This window comes from Chelmon rostratus, chromosome 18, assembly GCF_017976325.1.
Source record: "Chelmon rostratus isolate fCheRos1 chromosome 18, fCheRos1.pri, whole genome shotgun sequence".
Taxonomy (NCBI): Eukaryota; Metazoa; Chordata; class Actinopteri; order Chaetodontiformes; family Chaetodontidae; genus Chelmon; species Chelmon rostratus.
Window position 1 is genome coordinate 12,245,374 of NC_055675.1, and position 26,292 is coordinate 12,271,665.

General features: G+C 43.4%; 1 protein-coding gene across 12 annotated transcripts in view; it reads left to right on the plus strand.

Annotated features, from left to right (window-relative positions):
• The window catches only part of epb41l2 (erythrocyte membrane protein band 4.1 like 2), a 54,254-nt gene that overhangs the window by 17,340 nt on the left and 10,622 nt on the right, over positions 1–26,292 (plus strand). For 4 of the 12 annotated variants that reach the window (XM_041958846.1, XM_041958845.1, XM_041958844.1 and 1 more), the window contains 16 exons: positions 3,606–3,844; positions 3,942–4,127; positions 5,707–5,946; positions 9,267–9,371; positions 9,536–9,578; positions 12,824–12,899; positions 14,640–14,736; positions 14,843–14,967; positions 15,116–15,203; positions 17,106–17,258; positions 17,436–17,533; positions 18,025–18,197; positions 19,180–19,253; positions 23,360–23,410; positions 23,571–23,603; positions 24,346–24,405. In XM_041958846.1, the coding sequence (XP_041814780.1) occupies positions 3,620–3,844; positions 3,942–4,127; positions 5,707–5,946; positions 9,267–9,371; positions 9,536–9,578; positions 12,824–12,899; positions 14,640–14,736; positions 14,843–14,967; positions 15,116–15,203; positions 17,106–17,258; positions 17,436–17,533; positions 18,025–18,197; positions 19,180–19,253; positions 23,360–23,410; positions 23,571–23,603; positions 24,346–24,405 (1,827 nt within the window). In that variant the 5' untranslated portion in view covers positions 3,606–3,619. Of the gene's footprint in view, positions 1–3,605; positions 3,845–3,941; positions 4,128–5,706; positions 5,947–9,266; positions 9,372–9,535; positions 9,579–12,823; positions 12,900–14,639; positions 14,737–14,842; positions 14,968–15,115; positions 15,204–17,105; positions 17,259–17,435; positions 17,534–18,024; positions 18,198–19,179; positions 19,254–20,746; positions 23,336–23,359; positions 23,411–23,570; positions 23,604–24,345; positions 24,406–26,292 lie in introns of those variants that run through there. The other 8 variants (XM_041958853.1, XM_041958855.1, XM_041958856.1 and 5 more) reach the window with 6 other exon arrangements.

A 26,292-nucleotide genomic window follows, 5' to 3' on the forward strand; every position in this document is an offset into this window, starting at 1 on the left:
TGAAATAGTCGGATAAAACGTCTCAACGTTGCACGAGTTGTGGAGCACTCGCCTCAATGCAAATTCTGCCCGAAGAGCTACTTTCCTGATCAAACAGCCAAACAAACGACATCTGGCAACATAGTTACACCCTTTTCATGAAGGAGGCGAGTTTATGATGCAGGTCTGCTAACAGCAGCCCATGTTTGACCCCATTCAGATGAAACTGCTGTCACAGCTCAGTCATATACAAGAATACTGTGCTGTGATAACTGCCAGCTTCCCAACACAGCCTTACATTAGATGCTATGCAGATCCTTTTCCTGCCATAAACCATTCAGTGCTTGCATGTGCGTGCATACGAACAGAGGCTGTAATAATTTCACCGCTATTGTTTATATGGACTGTGGGAAGAAGAGAGGGGTTTAGGGGGAGATAATGCGAGCAGACGATTGGAGGGGATTGAAAGGGGGCCCGGAAGAAAGGGATTGAGAGAGGAGAGAGATGAGTGCAGAGACTTAGTGAAAAAGAGAAAAGAGGCACCCTGGGTTGGAGAGTAGAAGCGAAAGATAGATAGAGAGAGTGTGGAGAGGGTGAGTTTTAAAGTTGTGAGAAGGGTAGAACAAGGTTCCCGGTGTTAAACAGTTGTAGAGGGAGAGAGGGCCGGTTTAAAGCAGGCCTAAGTGGCCGTGACGAACATCTTGCAAAAAGCTGCACTCTGATGCCAACTCACACATGCATACACTGCTAGTTCATTGAGAAACAAAGTGTCTTAGAGGAGTGGGAACGGCAGTAAGGAGCTAGTAACAGACCTGTTTTGATGACTCTACTTTAAGGTCGGAAGGATGGAGGAGCAGATCGATTGCCTCATACACAGAGACAAAAATATGCTCAAGTTGATTTAAAATGTATGTGGATCCCTTGTGCACACTTCAAACATGTCACAACCCCCCCAGTTCTTACACATTTAAAACTCAGTCTAACAGTGTGACCATGCTTGCATGGTACACACTAGGGCCGCAACCAGCAACCATTTTCATAATCACTTCATGTCATTAAATATTAATCGGAGAAAAAGGAAAAAGCTTGATTGTATTATTTCCAGCATTTCAAACAACTTGGCAAGACAATTACAGACAAGGCCGCCACAATAAAACGAGTTAAATAAGTGGACGACGAGGTTCAGTCGTGCTGATCCTGAAATCCTGAATTTAGCCATGAGATTAAAAAAGGAAATGTAACTCATATATATTTGATGAGGTTGTTTCTGTTGTTAAGACATAAAAGACTCACTTTAGACTGGCTGACTCATGGCATGAAATAGTCCAAAAACTCAATAAAGTTAACAAAGTTATACCCCAGTGTCCCTCTGACCTAATTTCAGCTAATTAGTGTTATGCTAAATCTGCCTTCTCCGGCAGTTTTGTGTCCGTTCTGATGACAAACACACCATTCCAGGTTAATTTAAAACAAACATATTGGACAGAAATGCCCACAGTCTGTTTTATCTCTGTTTTGTGGTGATCAAGCTTTATTTGGGCCTCAGCTTTATCGAACGTTAGATTTAGAGTAGCTTTATTTGTTTGCCTGAAAAGGAGAGAAAACTGACAGAAGCCATTTCTGTGCGTTACATGTTTTTTTTTTTTATTAAAACCTGCCATCATGCCTTTCTCCGCTGTATAATTAATCTCTGTCGCTTTTTTTCAAATGCTTTCGACAGAGACAAAGCAGATGGTATCATTGCCTCCAATTCATCACGTGAGCTACACAAGGTGTGGCATTGGCCGATTTACTGCTCCCACCTTTAGAGCCATTGCATCCCATCATCCATCGTAGTGTAGACCCAAATAACTGATGAAGAAATTCATTGCCAGCTACATTCCTAATCGTTTTAATTGATCAGTTGTTGTAGCCCGAGTACACAGTTACATGTGGTCAGTGCCAAGGCTGTTCTGAATGGATTAATTTAGCAGAGATTGGACATGCATTGACCATTCCTGCTTCAGCTATCACAGGTCTGCCTATTGAAACTGACCATGTTTGACCTGATGATGGTGCAAGATGAAAAGTAGTTAAGATATTTCAGCCTGCACCAAAGAGGTGGACTGAGCCGACCGAACGACACTGCCATCCCTTCAGCCACACTGACAGCAGTGTAGCTAAAAAATGTATTCATGACCTGATTTAAAGATTTCCGCTATTGGAGCTTGTCTTATCCTTTCCTTAACTGCACGAGCACATACGGCGTTGCCTCTCGACATTTGGACACACCTACACACACCTCTCTCCATCTCTCTCCCTCCCTACCTCATTAACCAATCATGCGTAAGGAGACCTGTTCTATTTTTACTCCCACCCCCTCCCTACACACCACTGCCGCACTCTGAATGTGTGTGTGTATGTGTGTGCGCGTCCTCTCTTATTGAAGGTGGCAGGGCAGAAAAGAGAAAGTCAGAGGACTGGTAAGACGGTCAGAAAGTAAATTGCAGACGACGTAATGAATAATGGAATCAGAGGAAGAGGGCCAGAGAGACATAGCCTTACAAAAACAGGCTTAGAAAGATACAGAACAATTGAAAGGACAGTGAACGACAATGACTTCATAGTGCATGAGTCGTGCTCAACCCTCAGCCCGAAGCTACTTGTGTGCAAACACTCAAACACACACAGCAGACCAAACTGTGTGTGCAGGTAGACAACCAGTAGGTACTTTTGCACATTCTGACCTCAGCTTCCCCCCAAGACCAGTGTCATGGTCATCTACTGTTATCAGCAAATGAGTGTCACACTGAATAGCTATGTCTGTTGCTGTGATGTGGGGTGTGTGGACAGCGCTGCCAAAGATATTTGGGTTGAAGACTGTGTGTTGACCACAGCTGCAGGGTAAAACCAATGACTCAGATATTAAGACTTGAGTAATTCCCCCTCCTTCGCTGAGTGTATGTGTATGTGTGGGTTGGGCGTGTGCACAAATGTGTGCAATTCCTTGTAACCAGCTGTTGAGATGTTGACCCAGATGAAACGCGTTGTGTGACATAATGACATCCTAAACTCTTGTGTTTTTGTCCGTCCAAGAGCTGATGTTTTAAACAGCAATGAGCTTGTGTGCCAACAGCTGTGAGCCATATAAGCCTTATGTACTTATATAAGCCTAATGTATATTCGATTTTGGAGCCGTATTCCCCACATGACATGAATTAAGTACCAAATAGCTTTATTTTTCAGAGATATTTTCTTTGTCTTCCATTCTGTCTTGCCCCCATTGTAAAGGGAACACAAAGAACCTTCAAAGAATAAAAAACGGGACCATGTGGCTCATTTATAAAAGATACTCCAGAGTCAGACTCAAATTCAAGTTGCGTGCCATGAAAAATTCATATTCATGCCACATTCAGTGTGGCAGTCTGATTTTTCTCTTGCTCACTGTGATATACCAGCAGCCAAAACATGCAAATGAATGCCAGAGTATCATTTTCATTTTCTTTTTTTTGCCATATCTTTGAGGATGGTGATCCAATTAAATGAAACCTAAACACAACTGTGTATTATATAAAACAAGCAATGAAAATACTAGAATAATTGTCTCACTGTGTGATACTTACCACCTTTCCTTTCCCGCTCTGCAGGTTGACGTGTCACCATGACAACAGAAGCGGGCTCTGAGACTGAGGTGAAGGAGAACGCCGAGGAGTCAGCCGCTCAGCCTGACCAGTCAGAGAACGCTGCAGAGGAAACACAGGAAGTAGCGAACACTGAGGGAGAGGAAAAGGAGAAAGAGAAGGAGAAGCAGAAAGAGGGGAAAGAGGGAAAAGGAATATCTCGATACCTGCCAACATGGCTTAAGAAGCAGAAGTCTCAGAGCCAGGTAAAATTCTCCAATTTGCCTAAATTATTAAGCAGCAAACATTTTTTAATGTTCCAGACTTTGAGTTTGTAATGTGTTTTTTTTTATCCACATGAAGACCTCCCCGACCAAGGAGCCCCCCCCCACAGAGGAAGCTGTCAACACGGTGACACAGGAAGAAGAGGGGCCTGCCCCAGAAGTGAACGGTCACGCAGAGGAAGTGGAAGAGAAGGAGGCAGTGAAGTCGGAGCAAGTTAAGGAAAAGGAAGCAGAATCTCATTCCAACGCCAGTGCGGACACTGAGGTATTGGTCATACCAGGCCTAATTTCTCTCCACTCCCCATCAGTACACATGCTGGACGATAAAGTAGTTAGGGCCCTCCCAGTACTGTGCTTGAGGCTTCACATGCAGATTCACAAATGAAGTAAGTTTTAGTTGAGAATTAATCTCTATTTATTCTTGCAACACAGAAATTAGCCTGGTGTGAGTTATTAAAAACTAAACTAAACCAAAACTTAATTTCATTGTGGTCTCTTCTGAAAATATGATGGGAAATGTTCAGAAAATATTCAGAGAGTGAAAGTTAGTGGCTGGACTTAGATTTTATTTACTGCTTAATGCTAAAAGGTGGTGATAATGGACTGGTTAGGTCATTCTGTTGTTGTTGGGGGTATAACAGGAGCCAAGAGGAATAATAGAGCTAAGGCTACACCAGGTGTAGACTATTATAGCAAAAATAGTATTTGATTGTGCATAAAGTCATATAATTACTGTTTTGCTTTTATGCCGAATCATATGGTTTCCTTGCGGCCCAGTAGATGCTCTGGATGCAGGTGTGGTCCGTGCAGCGTGTGGACACTTTGGAACATAAACAGATAAGGCATAAATAGCAGCATCTCTTAAAGCAGTGGTTCAACAATTCTGCAATGTAACTTCATGTGCTGTCTTGCTGCGAGTTCTGTCCACTAGATATGGAGTTACAGCCAAGCAGCCAGCTAGCTTAGCTTAGCATAAAGACTGGAACCAGGGGGAAAACCACGAGCCTGGCAAGAAATAGTCCCGCAAACATGAATGTAGTATCAACCTTCTAATCTAACTCTCTGCAAGAAGGACAAAGAAATGAATTTCAAAGCTGTATAACTATTCCTTTGACTAACAAGAGGAGCATCACTGCCAGTGAAAAGTGAAAGTTTGGATCACCTATAACTGTAGTGATTTTCAGAGGACATACCGATGTGATGTTGCTTACTCTGATTGAACAAGAGAAATAGCATAAATGTGCAAGGAATGGCTGAACTATTCCGACTCTATTGTAAATAGAGTGTAACATTTTTGCATGATGTTCCATTTCAGTATGAGCGTTATTCCCTGCTGCAGGCTAGTTAGTAACCACAGAGGTGAAACCACCACCAAACCTGTCCCCCAACAGTAAACTGATGAAAAGTATTTTGCCTAAACAAATTTCCTCCTTTGCTTAAGCCAAGAGAAAGACGCACACACACACACACACACACACACACACACACACACACACAAAGCCATTCTCCCTCATGCACATGCACACATGTTCCATCCAGTGATCACATTAAGGCACCCAGGCCCACCCAGTGACATCAACATTTCAGTGATCAGGCCAAAAGAAACGCCTGCAGTTTCTAAGAGCAGATTCAGACGAGAGGGGGAATAACGAAAGGAGGGTGATAGAAAGAGCACAGTGTTCCTTCTTACTGAGTTTGGACACAGTCAGATCTTCACTCATTTCCTTCATTATGGCTCTTTAAAGAAGATTGTAAGCTTTAAAGGATGGCCACAGTGGGGGAAACACCGTGTGCAGCTGCGCTTTGACATCATTTTTCTCCTTTTTTCTCGCAAACGCCCTTAGCCTGCCAAGGAAGAGAAGGTGGAGGAGAGTGCTGAGAAAAGTCCCGAAGAGGCCAAGGTGAGAACAGAGGGAGAAGGAGCAGAGGAGCCGAAGGAGGTGGAAGGTGAAGAGGAGGGAGGAGGAGAAGGTCAGACCTCCATTTTCCAGTCACCACTTCGCCTGGTGAGGAAGACCAAGATGAAGCTGGTGGTGTGTCATGTGACCCTCCTGGACGGGACCGACTTCACCTGTGAGGTGGAGGTAAGACTCGGGCAGAAAAACCCAGAGACAGACGCACAAACAGTGTCGAGCACGGTGATGTTATTTAGATGTGATCCCTTAAATGGTCTTGGATGCAGCTCGTTTGTGCAATTTAAGAAGTATGTTCCTCAACGTTCTGTCCAGTGTTCCAGTGTTCTGTCACGCTGCTGTGAATTGCTTTAGCAGCCCTTTCACGTTTCCTTTCTATCTGTTTAGACCAGAGAAACAACTGGGTCGAGATTAGTTCTGTTCTGATCACGTGGGATGTGCTCTGGCCAATGTGTGCTAAATTGCAGTATGTGATAGAACATAGAGAGTGTTTGTGGCTTTGCCAGACTTCCTGTAAAAAGTTTAATGGTGCAAGATAAAGTAGTCCTTATAGCTATAAGCATTTCTGTATTTGATGTGACTGATTCAGTGTGTGAGGGACAGATTAGACACTGACTCTCACCACAAGCCTTAATCAACAGGTTAGTTTCCCCACAACATCCTGACAGAGAGGATTGACACATTGTCCGTCATATGTTCTTTGGCTAGTCAAGTAGGCCACACGTGAGTGCCAGTGTGTCAATGATGTAATTGCTAATAGGATCAGATCTGGTATGTGTGTGTGTGTGTTCCTGTGTCCGTGTGCATGTCAGTGTGTGAGCAGGAGTGTAGGGGTGTTTAACTTTCTGGCTCAAAGTGCAGTTATGGCAGAAGCACCCGCTCACAGTGTTTGGGCGTGGTTTAGGGGATAAATGCGGAGCAAAGCAGAGCACGCTACAGGGGCTTGTCTGGTGACCAGAACACACCCACACCCACACCCACACACACACTCATGAAAACAGATTATGGGGGTCCAACCAGATTAGTTTTCTGCATCTGCTACTCCCAAAAAAGCACGTGCCCCAACCCCCCTACACACACTCAGACATGCTCGCACAGATCCTCACAACATCACATGTTTTTCATGCTGGTGTAACAATTTCATAGCAGTGTAGTCGTGAGTAAAGCTATTTCTCAAGTAGGACGTCTGGGATTTCTAAGGTCCCTAAAAAGATAAATGAGCCACCCAGAAGTGTTTTAATTTGGTATTTAGTTTAGCAAATGAGAAAAAAAAACAATTTGACCAAAACTGTGTCTTGCTTAGTGACCTGTTTTTCTCATTATTTCTGTAGCTCATGGTTAAAAACTTTCCCAAGCAGCATGCACTTTTTTAGCAATACCCCTCCTCACATTCCCACACTCACTCACATTCAGTGGTAAGCTGCCCAGAATAGTCCCCGTGTAGGTCCACTGGAGCTGTTAACAGTTAAGTGCCTGGGTCGAGGGCCCCTCGACAGAATGGTGAGCTTTTACCACGTCTAGATTTTCTCACTGGGTTTGGGGATTTCAACCGGCAACTTCACCACGGCGAAACCCTTTTTCCCTTATCGACAGCATGCCAACGCCCAGCGGCGTGCCTGTGAGTGTCTACGGCCGTTTGAACAGTAGCGGCTTTGTCTCGCTACAGAAAACGCTGATACTGCAGCTAACTGCTATTGTCCTGAAGTACGCACACACACACACACACACACACACACACACACACACACACACAGACACACACACTCTTACGCACACATCCATCCATCCATCCCTCCCTCCACACACTGGCATAGTTAGGTCGCGAGAGGGAGAGATGCACAATGCATTCCAGAGATTAAATTTTCTGTTTTGCACAGCAGGCCTCCAACACACACAATACCACACACACACACACACACGCACGCAATAGTTCCTACTTTTACTCCACGTCCGTTCTTCTATCATCCTTGTGTCCAATTTCTGAACCGATGGCATCACGTTTATCCCAGTGTAATAACTTAATGCATATTTTATTAGTTGTAGTTCCTTGACTGAAATTCTTGTCCAGGCCTGTTCTGACTCTCTGTAAATAGAGTTTCAAAGGAGAGCCTTAGTGTCACATGGTCTTAATGCTGTTTCTAAGAATTTCATTAGTATTGGTTTCAGCGGGATTTGAGTGTCACACGGTTTAAAGTACCGTTTCATAGGATTTCATTAAGATTCAGTCTGACATGAGTCAAGTAGTATTTGCAGATATTATGCACAGTTGCTGTTGGTTTGACACGTAGAGCTGTGAATTTACTGCCACTTGTTTACACAGAAACTAAGATACAGACAAGCACTTTAGCTCTCCAGCTCCTTTATGGTCACTGTATGGTTTCAGTCTTCCCCTTGATTTATGTTTTTATGACTCCATTCATGTGAGTCTTGTAATTATAGCACCTTGGAACTTGGTGATGTGGGTATTTAAGGTCGTTCGACCTTTACAGCCCTTTATGTTGCTGGGGATACAAAATGTAATGTGGGGAAGTATTTAAAAGCTGTTTTTTTATATAGTTAATGATCAGCAGTTAATTTGGCTATATGTAAATAGTCCTGATAAGGCCTATCACATCAGTGTCTGTCACATAACCATGGGTGACAGACATCTAGAAATTCAGAGATAAAAGGAAGGACTCTGTAACTGCAGCCATTAGACAAGTGTTCTTAGGTAGTGCCTTGCTTGGAGACACGCTGGCTCAGACGCAGAAACCTTGAAAGGTCACATTCTCACATTCGTTGGGGCGTTCAGAATGCAACTACACTGTGACTTTCTGTATGTGGTGCATTCGCTTGACCAAGTATAGGAAAATGCCGCAGATGTTTTCAGTTGTCCCAGGACAAGAAGAAAAATGCGCTCTTTCATCCTCTTTCCTTCCACTTTCACCACGCTCCCTGCCCCGTCTGTGAGTCTGTCTGTGAAATGCCACTGCCATTTGGTGTGTCAGACAGACGCTGCGCTGCCTCACTGAAAATAAATGAAAATCATTTGATTATTTCATTCTTTCTCATCTTTTTTCCCCCTTTTCCTCCCTCTTGGTGTCTGGCCTACTGTCTGTGTAAAGGGCACTGGTGTGCGTGTGTGTGTGTGCGCTCAATGCTCGTGCATGCATGTGTGCTAAATGTCATTGTCATAGTTGAGTGTGGAGGATTTTATGGCTAAAGCTCCCATCGGGCCTATGAAGGAATGCGTTGCCCAGAGACAGTTGGAGAAACTGAGAAAGAGAGCAAGAGAATAATGGAACAGATGTAGATGAAACGGACCAAACAGAGATGCATTGATAGAGAGGATTGAACAGTGACGTTATAAGTGTCTTGCCATCATATTTCTCAAGCTGTAAAATGACATTTGAAACTTGGAAACATTATTTAGTAGCTTTTAACTGTGTTTTATTATCAAAAAGTACAATCATGTCCAAACCTAAACTTTGTGTTTGAATGTCTCTCCGCAGAAACGTGCTAAGGGTCAGTACTTATTCTTTAAGGTGTGTGAGCACCTTAATCTACTGGAGAAAGACTACTTTGGTCTGACATACATCGACAGCCATGAACAGATGGTATGTATTCCTCACATCCACTTTATGTGCCAAATAAGTCAGTGGTGTTCACTGCTCACTCAGAAAATCCAGACATTGATGTCTGTCTGGTGCCTTTTGACACTGTTTCATGAAAGAAGTTAACTTTCCTTTTGCCTTGTCTCACTACCTCTCGCTCGCTCCAGTCTTGGTTGGATCCCACCAAGGAAATCAAGAGACAGATACGCAGTAAGTTTTATTTTTTCAAATCACACGCCTGCAGCCTTTTGCACGTCCATCCATCCATCCATCCATCTATGTCTACCTCAGCCTGCAAGATGTTTCGTGTAATACAGGGGCCACAATTAAGTCAAACAAAGGCACAGACATTTGAAACCAAACGACAGCAGTCTTGCTGGAAAAGGCTGCGAGGAAGAGGTTACCAAAGTGTGATCACTTTGCTTCATTATTCATGAATCTCTTTATTAACTGTTGTTCATTTATAAATGCAGGGCGAGGCGCATCAGCGTCTTTTGTTGACAGGCAGCTATCAAGCGTACCGAGCATAGTTAAGCTTGCTCCTGTAACAGTTAAAAAGGTGTCCTCCATTTGTGGTGACGTTCATGAACTTGATGATGTTCAATCAGGTTGCTGTTTCTCCAGCTGTGTCATTTAATTTGTTGAGGATTTAATTAGAGTTTGTCATATTTATTATTTGTTAATCTTAACGTCTTTTTTCTTAGGGTTTTTAAAGAATATCTGTAACTGTAGCTGATTTTTCTTCAAGTTAATCTTTACTTTTTTTTTCTTTTGCTGCTTATTTCTCGCATATCCTTTTACAATATAAGACAAAACATGCAGCCTAAAACTTCAAGTTGCACTTTTAAGAGGGAGCCTTTGTAAAAACATGTCATTTTGGCTCGTAAAGTGTTATTTTAGAATTAGTATATGTGAGGTAGTTACATCTGGGTGTGTGCAGACTGTGTGTGGTTCCATGTGTAAGCAGCACGGAGTGTGTGGTGAACATGCATGCCTGTATTTTTGTGGCTCTGTCGCTGTGTGTGTGTGTCTGTGTGTGCCTGTGGCTCGTGAACGAGGGGTATGCAGCTGGCCGCATGTGTTCATTTGTGTACATTTTTCTGTGTCTGTGTGAATGTTTATAGTGAGAGAGAGAGAGACTGCATGTGTGTTGGATACTTCTGTGTGTACAGACACAGCACCACATGCTCGGCTCTACGTCACTGCATACTGTACTATGTTTTTTTTTTATTTGGCCCCTGAATTATTTTGGAAAGACGGAGGTGCTGCACCTACTGCATTTTTACAGCGTTACACGACCATGCTGTTATATAAAGGCAAAAACATTAAGATCAACATGTTTTTTTGTCGTGTAGTTGATTGTTGTTAAGTGGTTTGGGTATAGAGGCTCTGTCTATTCTCTTAGATCTGGAGAAAGTCCTGCCCACAATGCTGCTAGCTATGAACAAAGCTGTGTGGGTGTGTCTGTGGCATCACGGTTTGAGGGCAGGTTACAAAAATGGAGAAAATCATGTAAAAAGAACGAAAGCGGTGAATCCGATCAGAATGCGATGGAGAAGAACTCGTAGGTCAGCTGATGGAAAGTTTGGCAAAATGTGAATGTGCTTAAGAAGAAAGGATTAAAATAAGAGGGAATTTTTTTATCAGAATTAGGAGAAGTGATACAAAATGAAGATGAAACCCAAAAATCGTAATTTCTGCAGTCAAATCCCATCTAACAAATAGCACGAAAAAATCAAGTGTTAGTCCCTTAGACCAAAGCGAGCACCACAGAAAGTAAATCTTAATCCGCATAAGTGAGCTCCTTCTCTGATTTCACTTCGACAGATAATGAGAACAGGATTCCGCTCTAAGTGTCGGCCTGAATGCTGCTGAGGCCGAGCAGAAAGGCTGAAGAGTCTGGATTTAGTCCAGTCGGTAGACCTCTCCAGTGCGTGTGGCCTCTGTTAACGTTTAACTGCAGCCACACATGTTATCTCTCCACAACCACACTAACCTTTATAGTGTTGGGTGTCTTACCATGCTGTCATAGTACATTTGCAGTCAATTGAAGGTTGAAAAACCCTGTTTAGCGTACGCTAAAGTGATAGGATCATATGGGCAAGCATGTTTTAGAATTCATGTTAAAATTCCTACATTCCTCCAAATCAAATATTTACTTAAAAATATGTGTTTAAATGTTATATAGAAAAATATCCTTTAAAGGAATAAGTCACCCAAATGCTTGGCAGGAAATATCTGTGGATGAGATATGAGATATGAAGGAAGAAAGCTGGGGGGAGGTAAAGAGGATGTGCTAATATGAAGGGAAGGAGAAGTGGGGAATAGTTGCCAGAAAGAGTGCAGTTGATCTAGTGCAGGGAGGTGAGGGATGGGACGCATGTACGTATCAGTATGTGTTTATTCTGTACATCATGGGGCGGATTGATGGGCGGCACGTGGTCGTGTGGAAAGACGAAATGCTCATGAGAGACTCCCAAAGCACTTAGTGCTGTCGAGAAGACATACAAACTCAATCTCGCTCTCAGACACCAACACACATCTGCACACACACACACACACAAACAAACGAGGAAACAGGACTGTCTGCACTCAAGATTTTCCTTTTCTGTGCGTCGTGTGTCAGAAATGGAATCTGTGGAAGCAATGGAAACCTGATATTTCACCTTGGGTTCACCTCATCTGTGTGTTGCATCTTTAAGTTGCAGTGAGAGACAGTCAGTGTCCATCCTTCTTCCTGCTCCTCTGGGATGCAGCTGCAACGGCTCTGCTCCTGCACGTGTATGTGTTTCTGTATGTGAGGAGTTCCCGTGTGCGCATGTGTGTATACTTGGATGTGTGTATGACCTTGGAGGAGGAAATGGTCTCGATGTGATGTCATCTTTTCCCGGATGGAATTTTCCAGATGATGTGATCTCCATCTTCTATTAATTGTGTGCACACGTGCGTGCATGCATGCACGCATGCGTTTGTGTACATGCGCGCGAATGCCTACGTGTGTGGTGTTGGGCGGAGCCAGGCAATATAGAAAAGGGTGGAGATGGGGAAGGTGGCAGACAAGATGAGCTGCTGAGGGAATGGAAATAGGAAATGTGATGTCTTGATGATGATAAACATTACAGTTTGACATTTGGTGAAGCTGAAATGAGGTTATGCAATACCAGATCCGTTTCATACTTGTGTGTGCGTGTGTGCATGCATGCATGATGTACCAGGCTTAGCACAGTCTAAAAGCTGTTCTGCATTAGACAGATGGGTGAGATCTGCAAAGGGATGGATGGAATTGCACAGAAATACAGGCAAACCTCATTAGAATGCTGGTACATAAATCAAAGAGGTTCCCCTTTTAGACTCTTTTTTTGTAGTTCTAATAATGTGTATATGGATAGTATATTCTCCTGTACTGATTATACATATACAATGTCATTGTTCTCTAAATCACTCTCATTCTGCAGGTAACAACTGGCAGTTTGCATTCAACGTCAAGTTCTACCCTCCCGATCCCTCACTGCTTACTGAAGACATTACCAGGTACACACATACATACACTTATTGGACTTGTAGCAATGATTTGCTTCAACCTGCATTAATTATTTTTTTTAAATAGCCATCAGAGGCAAGAGACAAACTATAAACACAACGTTGACTTATCATCGCCTCTTTAAAGGACCAGTATGCAAGATTTGGGAATCTGTTGGCAGAATATGGCAGACATGGAATATAATATTCATAGGTTTGTTTCCATTAGTGGGTAATCACCTGAAATAAGAACTGTTGTGTTTTCATTACCTTAGAATGAGCTTTTAATGGCTGAAGAGGAAGTGGGTCCTCTTTCTGTCCGCCATGTTGGACCACCATGCTTCTCTAGTAGCCCAGAACAGACAAACTTAACACCGGCTCTAGAAAGGGCCAAACTCTTCAGCTGTTAAATGCCGCACTACATTCACCACCTTGATGCCAACTTTGTCCAGCGTTTGGTGCTGGGCATGTAGCAACGGCTTATCAGAGCTTTTTCGCTAAAAGCAAAGTTATGGGCTCTGAAACCAAAACAATGAGCCGAAAGATGTCAAAAGGCTCCATAGAATTTTGAGGAACTGCATATTTGGGTGATAGTTCTCTGTGGGATTGTTACTAGAGTGACCCTCTTCACATTGCCTGTAATCATTTGTGACCTGTTGTTGATGTAAAAATATTGTCAGGTGCAGCTTTATAATTCAAGTGCATGCCTAAAGCAACACTGCAAAAGTGCAGAAAAACACAAAAAGCAGACAAGTTTGCACTGTGCACTTAGTTAATTCATTAGTTTTTGTACATATGCATGCACACACACATACACTCACAGGCATGCTCCAAGCACACACCATTTAGGTTGCAGTGTATGTCTAATGGAGCGAACAACCTCTCTGATGGTTGTGCCGTAGCTAAAGGCTAATCGAGGACGCACAAATACACTCACACTCACTAACACGCACTCACATCGACAAGTACCAACAGCTGGCCTGCGCCGGCTGCACTAATTGATTATTCATCTTTTGTTCAGTTTCAACAGACAAATGCAGCTTCATACCTGATTTTTCACAGGATTGATGTGTATTTGTGTATAAATGGAAAGTTTGGCCTTCATTTAAGATACTTTCACTTATTTTTCATTCTGTAATTACTCATATTAACAGGACAATATTGTCCTTGGGCAATATATTTGCCAGGTGAAGAGAAACCCTGTAACTGGATGACTGGGGGTTTAAGCCTCCATGTCAGCAAGTGTCCGTCCCACTAAAGTGACTTTGAATGACATTTTTCAGTACACAGGATGATGCATTTCCCAGCATCCTGAGGTGTCCGAATTAGTCATCCACACAGAAGCTCCATTCACATAATGAATTCTTCCATGAAGGTTCGCTGCAGAGGACAGCATCGCACACTGCCGTAAATCCACACTACCAAAGCACAATTCACTAACCGCAAATGCTCATGTTATGCAACTGAATTTGGGTATGTCATGGTGAGGATTAGACATAAGGTTATCCCAATAAACCAGTGTACCAGCCTACTAAGAAAATTATACAACAAACACAGCAGCAACAAAGACATTTAATCCTCACCAGCTGACCCTGGCCTCACGGGAAGAGAAGCACTTTGGCTACTGGGATCGCTTTATTATTATCATGAAGAATGGAGCCGGTTCCAGTTCAAAGAAAGGCTTACAACAGGTCTTTCATTTTTTTTTCCTTTTGTAAGTTTCAACTAAAACCTTGTTTTCCTCCCCTGTAGGTACCTGTTGTGTCTGCAGCTCCGTGAAGACGTGGCTTCAGGTCGACTGCCGTGCTCATTTGTTACTCACGCTCTGCTGGGGTCGTACACGCTGCAGGTAGAATACACTGCGTGTGGATGTTTCCACATGTGACTTTGCCTGCTAATGCGTCTCTGTTTATGCATCAGTTTATGTGAAGTGGCTGCGTCTTTTTGGTTTACAGGCAGAATTTGGCGACTATGAACCCGACCAGCCTCGACCTCTGGACTACGTCAGTCAGCGGACCTTTGCGCCCAATCAGAACAAAGAGATGGAGGAGAAGATTCTTGAACTCCACAAGTCTCACAGGTCAGGGTTAAGTTTACTGTATATGTCTTTCTCGTCATTAAAAAGTTGTAGCTGTCTGTTTTTCATAATTCAAACATCATGGATTTCTGCCAGCATACTGCTGTTAATCTGAGGCTGTTTGTTGTAACTCGCCTTTTTGTGTGTTCAGGGGAATGACACCAGCACAGGCCGACACCCAGTTTCTAGAAAATGCCAAGAAACTGTCCATGTACGGGGTGGACCTGCACCATGCCAAGGTCTGAATAAATGAATGAATTTTCCTTTTCTCTCCTCTCCTCTCCATTGTTGTAGACATCAGGGGATTAGCACGGTTTCTTTGATGTGGAAAGAGTGTGTCTGTGTGTCTGCATGTTTGTGTCACTGTATCCGTGTGTGTGTGTGCATGTGTGTCAGCTGTACAAACACTCAGGGAGGCCATTGCCATGGGAACAGCCCCTCTCTCTCTCATTGGGATAGCAGGTCATCAGCAGACTGCGTACATGTTTCCGTGTGTATCTGAGTATGTTTGTGTGTCTTTGTGCAAGACGGGCAAAAAAATGGGGGAAATATGCATGAGAGAGAGGGAGAGAGTTTGAAAATAGAAAGCGAGGATGTGAGATTGAGGATATGAAGAGGACAAAGACATGACCGACAGAGTTAAGGTTAGAGGGAGATGGGGACGGATCCTTGAAAGAGAGAAAGAGGCGAGTGCCCTTTAAGGGCATGCTCCACTTGCTTTAAACACAAAGGGAGAAGCAGGGGAGAAGAGGAGAGCAGCAGCGAGAGCGTTTCAAAATGCTGAAAATCTTTTTTTATGACATACCGAAGTTGTGGGAATTCATGGGGCGGATCTATTTCTGTCCTGTGCCATTAATTTGTCTTGGAAGCTTCATGACCCCAAGGCCCAAAAAGGAACCATTTCAAATACAACATGTCCAATTATCAGAATCATATTGAACACACACAAATGCACGTTTTTCTGTTGTGCATGCCGGTTCACTGTCACACACTGTCTGGACTCACCCTTTCCCACTGGTGTTAATCAGTAATGTAGGGAGAAATCTGTCTATCCCAGTGCTGCATTAGAAGCAAAGCAGCCATATGATGGAGACAATTGTGATGATTAGGTAAGATAAACTTCATGAAAGGGGCTGACAGGAAACCCTCTGAAGGCAAATTGAAGTGTAACTGCAGCAGAAGTCGCCCTGAACAATTAATCCAAATATTACAGAAATCGCAATATAAAATAAGGCAATAAAAAAAATGAATGCAAAAGCTTGACTTGAGCAAAACTTGCAGTTGATGGAAAAGGATTGGGTAAATGTGTAAAGTGTCTTGTGTCTGCAAATAACAGTGTTAGCTGCAACAAATGCTGCTGTTTCACAGCGGTCGTCATGTCTTTAATTTGTTGTTCACTGGCTGTTTTGATCTGAATTGAATTTGAGGTTGAGTAGTCTGACAGCACCAGGGACAGAAATGGATACAGCAGATTCATTAATAAAGCAAATTGCATAGATTAATTTTCACTCTGCAGGTCCCTCACAGCTCTACAGAACCTCAGGTTTCAGTTCCATTTTATATGTAAGTTATTGATATTCAATTCAATATTAATAGTCAACCTGGATTGTTACACCAGAACTTTTATTCTGTATTCAATTATTTGGCATTACTTTCAAAATTGAGACACACTCTTCCAGAGCTGCACTCACCGAAGACTGAAGTTTCCGCTTGTTCCAAGCCAAAGTGCCAGAACCAGATGTACCTCTGCTTGGAGCACAGAGATCGATGAGCAGCTGATAGCATGGCAAGGCCATGTGATATGTTTGTGTGTCCCAGTAAAACTGTCCATTATCAATATATCGCATTCTCCATTAGTCCAACAGATTTTTCCCTTACATTACCAGATGGCCTTGGACTTAAAAGCTTTGTTAGTGAGTTTGTGTGTCGGCTAACCATGTTAGAGTTGGACTGACCGTCAGTGTTTGTGTGTGTGGTAATTGAGTTTCTGTTGACCTTTAGCAGACTACTTTAGAAATCAATGGATATACAGCATGAAGCGATTTACACAAACAGGCATTATACACAGATGTTTCACAGAGGTTGATGATTCCTTTTATAATAACATGCATGTTGTGTATGTTTGAATCTGACTGTCACAGGATTCTGAGGGTGTGGACATCATGCTGGGTGTGTGTGCCAACGGACTCCTGGTTTACAAAGACAGACTTCGGATAAATCGTTTTGCTTGGCCCAAAATACTCAAGATTTCATACAAGAGGAACAACTTCTACATTAAGATCAGACCAGGAGAGGTATGTACCCAGACACACACGCATGCACAGATAGATACTGAGATTTACTCAGTCCTGTGCAAAAGAATGCAGCACATGGAATTAATCTCTATACTTTTAACATCACAGAGTATCAGACATTGTGTGTTGGACAAAAAGTCATTGTTTTTGTTGTTTGCTTTGCTGTGTCTTTGATAGACGGAGCAGTTTGAGAGCACAGTGGGATTCAAACTCCAGAATCATCGGTCTGCCAAAAGGCTGTGGAAAGTCTGTGTGGAGAACCACAGTTTCTTCAGGTAGAAGCGCACAAGTTCAAATACACACTATGAAGCAGACGTGTCCTGTGTATGCACACAGATTTCAGAGATTATCCAGTTTAGGGAAATTGAAACAGCTTGTTAGGTAACGTTCAATAAAGAAATGCGTGCTTTATCATGCTCAACAAAAGGCTGGCTCTCTTCCCAGACAACAAGTCGAGAGAGTGTATCTTTTGGCTGTTTAACCAGTCTGATGCCCTGGGCAATGAATACACACTAATACACACACACAAAGGTGAACCAGGAGCTCATCATTGCATGTTTGTGTGTCTGCGTGTATAAGAGAATAAGAGAGAATAAGCTTTAATATCCTGTTGAGGGGAGAGTTGCCTGGAAACATTTTTGCCCACCTTGCACATGCACATGTCGCTTTGACTGTTGAATTTTGAATCCCTGTAAAGTTTTCAAATTCCTGTTTCTCTCCCACACTTCCCCATGCTTCTCTCTCTCCCTCTATCTCTTATCTTTAGGTTAAATGCACCAGAACCTCCCACCAAGGCCCGCTTCTTGACTCTGGGCTCTAAGTTCCGTTACAGCGGGCGAACCCAGGCCCAGACCCGCATGGCCAGCTCCCTCATAGACCGACCTGCCCCCAAATTTGAACGCACCTCATCCAAACGTATCAGCCGCAGTCTGGATGGAGGTAACGCTCTCACACCTAAGACACAAAAAGAGGATGTGATATGATTCCCTCTAAGCAATAGACCGATGAGAATAGAGGAGTGGAAGGAATGACGGGCAGATAGAAGCAGGGTCACGAATGGAGGGTGTGTGTGTGTGTGTGTGTGTGTGTGTGTTTGGATGTCAAATGCTAGTGTCTGACCAGATACAGGAAATAGCTGCAGCATATGTTTCCTGTCACACAGTGAGAGACGGAGGAGGAGAAAGAAAGAGACGGAAAGATGTGCACACATGTTACGTGTGTCTAAAAGAAAAAACGTCCCTCATGAAACACAGAGAAAAACCGCATGTAAATGAAGTCACTCATATTCTTTCATTCTGGCTGCAAAGAATTCAGAAATATCTGAGCGGCGATCCCATTTAATAATTCATCTTGGACTAATATCATCTGCACAACCAATAATTAAACACATATTTTATTGTCTTTGGAAAATGGTACACACCGTTTTTCTGTGGTTTTCAGGATGTGGCTTACTGATCCCGCTTCATGCAGCTGTGCACTTCTGTGTCACATGTGTCAGGGTATTCCACTGGCTTACGTTGCCCCCTGCTGGACACATTGTTTCACTGCAAGTCGACATTCTTGTTAAATTGTTAACTACTGTACTACCTTTTTCTGCTTTACTTCACGACTGAAGCACAGTGTGTGTACTTGCATCCTGCCCTGCCTAAAGTAGAGATTACAGTAACTGCAAAGTATTCAACAGAGAAAAATATCAATTTATTTTTCCCTTGTATGGGACTGAATTGAGAGTCAGCTCTGACCTTCTCGTGTAGAAAATGTTTTCTGTCTCTGGAAAATCAAACCATAGATCTTGGACTGAATGAGTACATCCTGTGGCTGTCAGCAGAAGGATCAGCCAGTTTTTACAGTGTGTTAAATTGTAGAGAAGTAAAAATGTATGTGTGTTCTTAATTGATTTTGTGCTCTCCTCCTTCCTTAGCGCCAGTGATCAGCATAACTGAGGCGGGCAGGGACACAGCTGAGAACGGACGCGAGCTCCACTCAGACTCTAAGGTGTGTGTGTATCGTGTTTTCTTCATGTGTGGATACATGCGCTTGTGGAAGGAAAGAGAAAGCCAGACAGTGAGAAATGATATGTTCTTTGCTGTTGTGTTTATGTGTTTGTGTGTCAAACAGAGAGACATTATGTTGGTGGGTGATGGAAAAATCAACATATTTCTAGCTGTGACTGTTTTTTGGTTTGTCCTAAGGTGTAATACAAGCATCCCGGAGCTTTCAAATGTCCTTAGTGTGTGTAAAAATCCACATTTTATCCCTTCTAACATTGTAACAACATGCATTTGTCCTGGGTTGGGATACTAACATTGTACAATGAGGTAACACGTGAGGAACCGCGCAGCAGTATTCCTGTGGGCTGCTCTCACAGGACTGTATGTCTGAAGCTCTACACAAATCGACAATGAAATAGTAAAACTGGCACCTGAAGGGAAATGAAAGCTTTGTTTGCAGCAAATTTCACTGCAGTTACATACAGAAATTCGTCAGGGTAAAATAACAATATCATAGCCCTTTAGACTACAATGGGTCATGCTTTTTTGGGGGGAGGATTGCAGTTGGCTGGTTACCTCTGTGACTTAAAATCACCCATAGTTAGTAGACGATAATAGTCCTATGCTAATGTCATTTCTGTTTTTACAGGATAATTTAGATACTTAACGTTGCCTTTAAGCTGTGAATATGGGTGTGAGTGAGAGAGGCACACAGACCAACAAGACGTCCTCATTTACCTGACAAATATGAGGGTCTCTGGATTTTTAGCATAGGCAGCTGCAGCTAGCCTTCAGAGCAGCTATAATAGGTAGCCAGGCACATGTACACGATGACATCTTCTAGCTTGACTCTGCTGAGCGTCCTGTGTGCTCCCACCTGTGCTTAGCACTGGAGCATACAGTACATATAGTGTGTTACGGTATGTTATGCATGCCTCCTGTTCCCACCACCCTCTCCCCACTTTCCCTTTTCTCTTCCTAACCCTCGCTCACGCCCCAGCGCTGTGGAACTGACCTCTGCCTTAGCCTTCATTCAGTGGTCGGCACCCCGTTGACACTGTTTCTGCTCACAACTGTACTCTGCACAACCCTGCTACGTTCACTTTTAACCTATTTTTGGTGTGTTGTTCACTGACTAATGTTGTGTCTCTTTCCCTCTCTCTTTTTTCCCTTCACACGCTTCCCTTTTCTTTCTGCTTCTGTCACTCCCCTCTTGCATGTTCACATTTTCGTCATCATTTCGTGAAAATCAAAAATGGAATGATGTTTTTGATGCACATTGCTTCGGTTGATTTGGTTTTATGTTGAACTTATTTCTTCACTGCTTGCTCCGACCTTTTGTGGATGCGTGAGCGCGGTCTCTCCTTTCTTCTCCCTCTCTCTCTGTCTTTCTCTACTTTGTTGTTTTCTCCTCTATCGGTCTGGGTCCTTTCCCTCCTTTTCCCCTCTTCCTCTCTTCTGGTGTGCGTGTTCTCTCCCAAATTCCACCTCTATCAGTCAATCTTCATGTTTCCTCTCTCTTTCTCCTCGTCATCCTCGCTCTCCTCCATCCCCCCTTCCCTCGACTCCATCTCCGAGCTCGAACGCGGCCTGTCAGACATTTCCGAAGACGACGACGTTATCGACGACGCCACCGCCTCACACACACCTTGGGCCCTCCCCTCAAACACCGCCTCTCCTTTCTCTGATCAGCAGCTGGCCGATCTTGAACGCCTCACACAAAACCCTCAGGCCTCCTGTCCAATCACAAGTCCCCAAACACACAGTTCAGATCTTTTGGGAGTTGAGGAGGGCTGCTGGGCTGAAACCAGAGCGACAGCTGGAGGAGCAAATTGGTGGAGCTGGTTCTCTCTGAGGGGTGTGGTTAAATGTGTTTCTTTCGTCCTGCTTTTTCTCTCCCTTCTGGGGAAGAATGCCACCAGGTGTCTGCCCACAAAGCTGCTTCCAGGATTAACAAAGAAACTGAGCTTTTTTTCTCCCATTGTGTCCAAGCTCAGGTCAGCAGGGAAATTAAAGATTTTCGCTGTCAGTGCCCCCAGATTTCTGCTTTCCAATATGACTACACCCATGTTCCGTCAAATTCGTGACAGTCTGGCATTAAAATGGGCTCATTTGGTAGGATTTATTACCAGCGATCTGCCTACTAAATTCATTAGTTTTGTTCCTGCTGTTCTTTGGCACCCAACACAACTCCATTTTCCCTCTGTTTCCTCTCTTACCTGTCCTTTAATTGTCTCTACCTTTTCCTCCCTCCCCTCTCTCTCTTCTCTGCCCTCTTCTTTCTTTTCTGTCCCACCTCCCTCCTCCGTCCTCTCCTCCTTGTGTTCCTTTAACCTACCTCCATCCGTGCATCGCTACCTCCTGAATCCTTCCCCTCTGTTCCTGCCCTGCCTGTTAGTTGTCTTCCTGTTGGTTGTGATGCTGACAGCGAGCCAGTCCTTGGTCTTAGCCCTGATTTTAGCCACGCCCCTCGGCCTGACCCTGTGTTACCTAGAGAACGTGGTCTCCAGTCAGCGGAAGTTGGCGTTGTTGCCGGTGTTTGTCAGTGACGCACCAAGCGATCACTCCGAGGATCAGTTAAGCTCTGGTTTGAACAAGCTGGCTTCCCCTCCCACCCCGACGCACACGCCTCCACGCATCAGGCACCACGCTCACACGAGTGCTACGTGGACGCAAGAGATGTGCGACCCTGCTGCGTGAACACAACACACCACACAAACCCTCCTCCACTTCCTGACCTCCTGTGTGTTTGAATGATTGAACTGTATGTCTGCACATTCACTCCCATCACCACCACCTCCTTTACCAAATATTTCCTTGTTTTCTTACCATCCCTGCACCCTGCCAACCCCACTGTGTTGTTTATAATAAAGAGCAAAGATAAGAATAAGTAAGATTAAACAAAGTATTAAGTGACAACAAAGTGTCTATATTGTCAATATATAGAGAAAATGTAAGATATTAATAAGGTATATTAAGAGATTTAAATACTGTACAGAGAGTGTTAGGAAACGAGTCGAACTTACGGTGTGATGGCACAATACAGCTACATTGAGTGATGTGCAGGACACATTTTGAGAGATGTTTAAATCTCTAAATGATTATTCGTTGTCATGCTGAAAAGGACATCCCCACCGTGCAGTTGCTCTGTGTTTAACGCTCAGCCGATCAATGTCACACTCATCAAATGGAGTGACATAATGGTATACATTTCTAACACGCAAATAAATAAGCCCTTAAAGCTGCAGTAGGCAATTTGAACGCACACAATGCAACCCCCCCCCCCCCGTCTATCACTCTACCTCTACTGAGCCCCTCATGATAGCCAAGTTCAGACCTTATTTCCACCAGAACGATAATGAAATAATATTGTCTGCTGCACCTTTAAGCAATAAGCTATTCTTATTTTCTATAGCTGCATTTTGCCTTTGTAGTGCAGAGAAAGGGCGACACTGAAAGATAAGTTGCCGATTAAATGTTCTAGCTGTATATATAGATAGATATCCAGACTAGATCCAGTGACCCCCGTCAACCCTAGAACACGTGCTATTGGTTTGTACATAATTGCAAATGAATGCTAAGAGTTAACAGTGTTACACGTTCCCTGATCCCTGAGGTTCAGGACTCTCCTCAACCTCCTGTCCCTCGTTCCCTTTGTCTGAAGTCAAACTGCAACGGCAGCTCTGTGGCGGCCGCTTGCCGATTTCTTGGTTGGATGAAGATTTCCTAAAAACTTACGGGGGCAGCTGTAGTCTTGCTGTAAATACAGTGAATGAGACTGTGTTTCATGTTCTAAACATAGTACTGTAGACTCCTCAGCAAACGTATGTGTAACATATGATAGAAAATATACTTTGACACAGACTGTGAACCTTTTTTTTTAGTAGAGGAGCAGTCAGTAGCGCCTGCTGTCTCCCTTTATTGACCTTTCACGTTACTGCTCCTGTGGGTTTGGCGCAAAAGGTCACATGACCGGCAGCACTCCCTGACGCCAAGGTTGCTGGGCAAGACGCCAGCTTTTCCCATCATCCATTTCACATTTTTCTTTCTCCGTACCCCTACCCTCCTCATTTTGTCATGACTGCCATCACCATGACTGCGACACTGAAGGTTAAGGAGCTGGACTTAAGCCCTGGTGATGCGGAAGCCACGCCCACCCAGGTCTGTAAGGGCCTGTATTTACAGCATACAGCATTTACCAGCATGCTTTGCAAAGGGATAATAACAGATGATAATCCTTTGCTAAGAGCTATTGTGAAGAAGGTTTTGGATATTAAAGCTAACCTGTCCCTCCTCTCTCCCTGATTTTACCCATCAACAGTCGCTGGGAGCCAGTGAGCTTACCCCCTCTCAGGTTCACACCCTGTTACTGGTTATTTGATCTGTGTAACTGGTCTGTCAGTTGTTTGCTCTGCCCACGCTGGCTGGTTTGTTGGTTTGGTTCACTCTTTTAGGGTGAAGTTGCCCTTGCACGATGACACAGAGTCAGTTTTTCAGACACTATTTGGAATTTTTGCAAACAAACAAAAAATTCTGAACATTAAGATTGAAAACTGATATTTAGCTATGCATTTGCATCTGATTGTTCTGTTTTGTTGTTGAGTCTAAAAACTGATCCTGAATGGGCACTTTCACCTCAAATCATCCCTTTGGGCTGCTCTGCTGTGGTTTATGGTTTCACGGTTTCAGTTTGGTTGCTGGTTCGTATCCGTCACTCATCATTATTTCTGGGTTTGCTGGTTTGTGGAAGTGTCTGCTGGTGTTGTGATGTTTTGAATGCTTTGAAGTTTCTGTGTTAACATGGGTACGAGTGCCACCATCAGTGCATTCAATGACAAATACCAGAATGTTTTTAATTTGTACTCATCTTGTGCCCATCTTCTAGCCTTCATCACAGTTTGAGACATGTTGGCTGTGTCACCACATGCCTGTTTATTTTTATTTTTTTTATGCTCCCATTTATTTCTTTAATTTTGATTTATTTAACGATTTGTCACTTATTTAATTTGATAGATTTGATGAATTTTCTGTTAACTTTGTTTAAATTTTTGATTAATTTTCTCCATTTCATTTTTTGCTGTATGTCTGCCTTACAGAGTCCAATGAGAGTGCATGGGGACAATATTTATGTGAGGCACAGTAATTTAATGTTGGAGGTTGGTACTGGCGTCGTCTGATGGCTGAAAATAAGAACTACATGTTTCTGTGTACTCTGACGCCATCAGAACTGCAACTTCCTCTATACAGAACTGTACAAGACTGCAGCCCTCTCGCACTCTCAGGCTCTGTGTGCATGCCTGCGTGTGTGTGGATGCTTGTTTATCAAGTCAATTCCAGCTTTTTCTGTGTTTTTTTTTTTCCAAATTATAGCATGATTGAAAATGTTTTTATATTGAAAGGTTTCAGTGCTAATTGTCCCAATTCATGTGGCAGCTATTTTGAACACAAGCAGGGAAACTTGATTGAGAATGTTGTCGTAAATGATATATCGACGTCAGTATCGGTACATCAGCAGTGAATCAGATGACTAATTTGAAAGGAGTTGCCCATACTGATGAATCTTCAACTGATTCTGCAGCTCACCTCAGCTCTATGAAGCATTTTAGCATCTTTCAGATCATCGTGATCCCCAGCTTCACTGCTGTGATTCAGTCTCAGCGTAGAGGAACTTTAAGATAAAGAGCCAGATATTTCCGTCATCAGGCTGCAAAAACATTCGCACGGTGTGTGATTTTTGGTTTGTTGTAGCGTTAAGCACCCTAAAAGCCAGTAAAAAAATAAGATGAATGCAGTTTACTATACTAGCAGGCCATTTAATTGCTGATTCTATTAGCAGCAATCCCAGGAGCAACAACCATAGCAAATGCTTGAACTGAGCACATAAGGCACGTTAACTGGAGGTTGTGTTCCCAGAACACCCCACATACTGATGTGCTGTTACCCAGTGTACTGAAGTGGGTGCACCAAAAGGGAGCTAAGATGTTCTCCGCGCTGAATCTATGAAATGCCAAATATTTATTTGATGTGTATCACAACAGTACAGTCGAGACTTTCTCTTCCAGGAAATTTCCCAAGCCGAGTGTTCACAGTGGCTGCTTTGTGAATAGGGCCAGCGGTGTGTGTGAACAGGACGTTTATGCATGCTCGGTGCATGTCGACTGCTGTTTTGTGACTTTTTTTACATTGTTTTCTAATCCTCTGTTTATCAGAGAGTTTGATTATTGCCAGACAGCTGTGTCTAACCTGACTAATCCTACCTCCCTAACTCACGCGAGGAGCTTTCTTCCTGTTTTCTGGTGATTGGCTGCCAGCGCCGAGCGATGCGTGGTTTGATAACATACTAAAACGTGTCTTTTTTTTTTAATGCGACATGGGACTGATAGTGATGCATCGCCAGCTGGCATCTGTAGAAAAAACAAAGCTAGCTGGGATTGAGATGGAAAGACGGAGAAAGAAAAAGATACAGAGAGACAGAAAATGATAGAAGCGTTGAATGAGGAAGTGAAGCGAACTGATATGGGAAAAACAGTGAAGGAGGGAGAGAGTGTGATCACCACTATCAGCTCCATGTTCTGCTGCTCCTGGCCTGGTTCAAGAAAAAAAATCCTCAACAAGATGGAGAGGCCATATTTCACTGCAGCCCACTTAAAAACACACAAATTCTTTCTCTTTCTCTTTCTCCCTCTCACTCACTCTCTCTCTCTCTCTCTCTCTCTCACACACACACACGCCTGAACAATATGCAGGCAATAAGCCAAATTAAGATTTTAAACCCTTGAAACGAGGCTCCACTGAGGCATGGCGTCCATCTTGTCTTCCTCCTGATTGACAGACTAATGTTCCTGTGACCTGTTGAACCAAATGTTTCCCCTGCCCCCATCCCTCTCTCCTCTTATCCTTCCCTCTTTCTTCCCTTTCTCCTTCCTTCCCTCCCTCATCTCTTCCTCTGGCCCTCAATCATCCCTCTATTATTCTAATATTTTTTTCTTCTCCCATCTATTTCTTTTTCTTTCCGTCTCCTCTTTCTCCCTTCACTCTTTTCC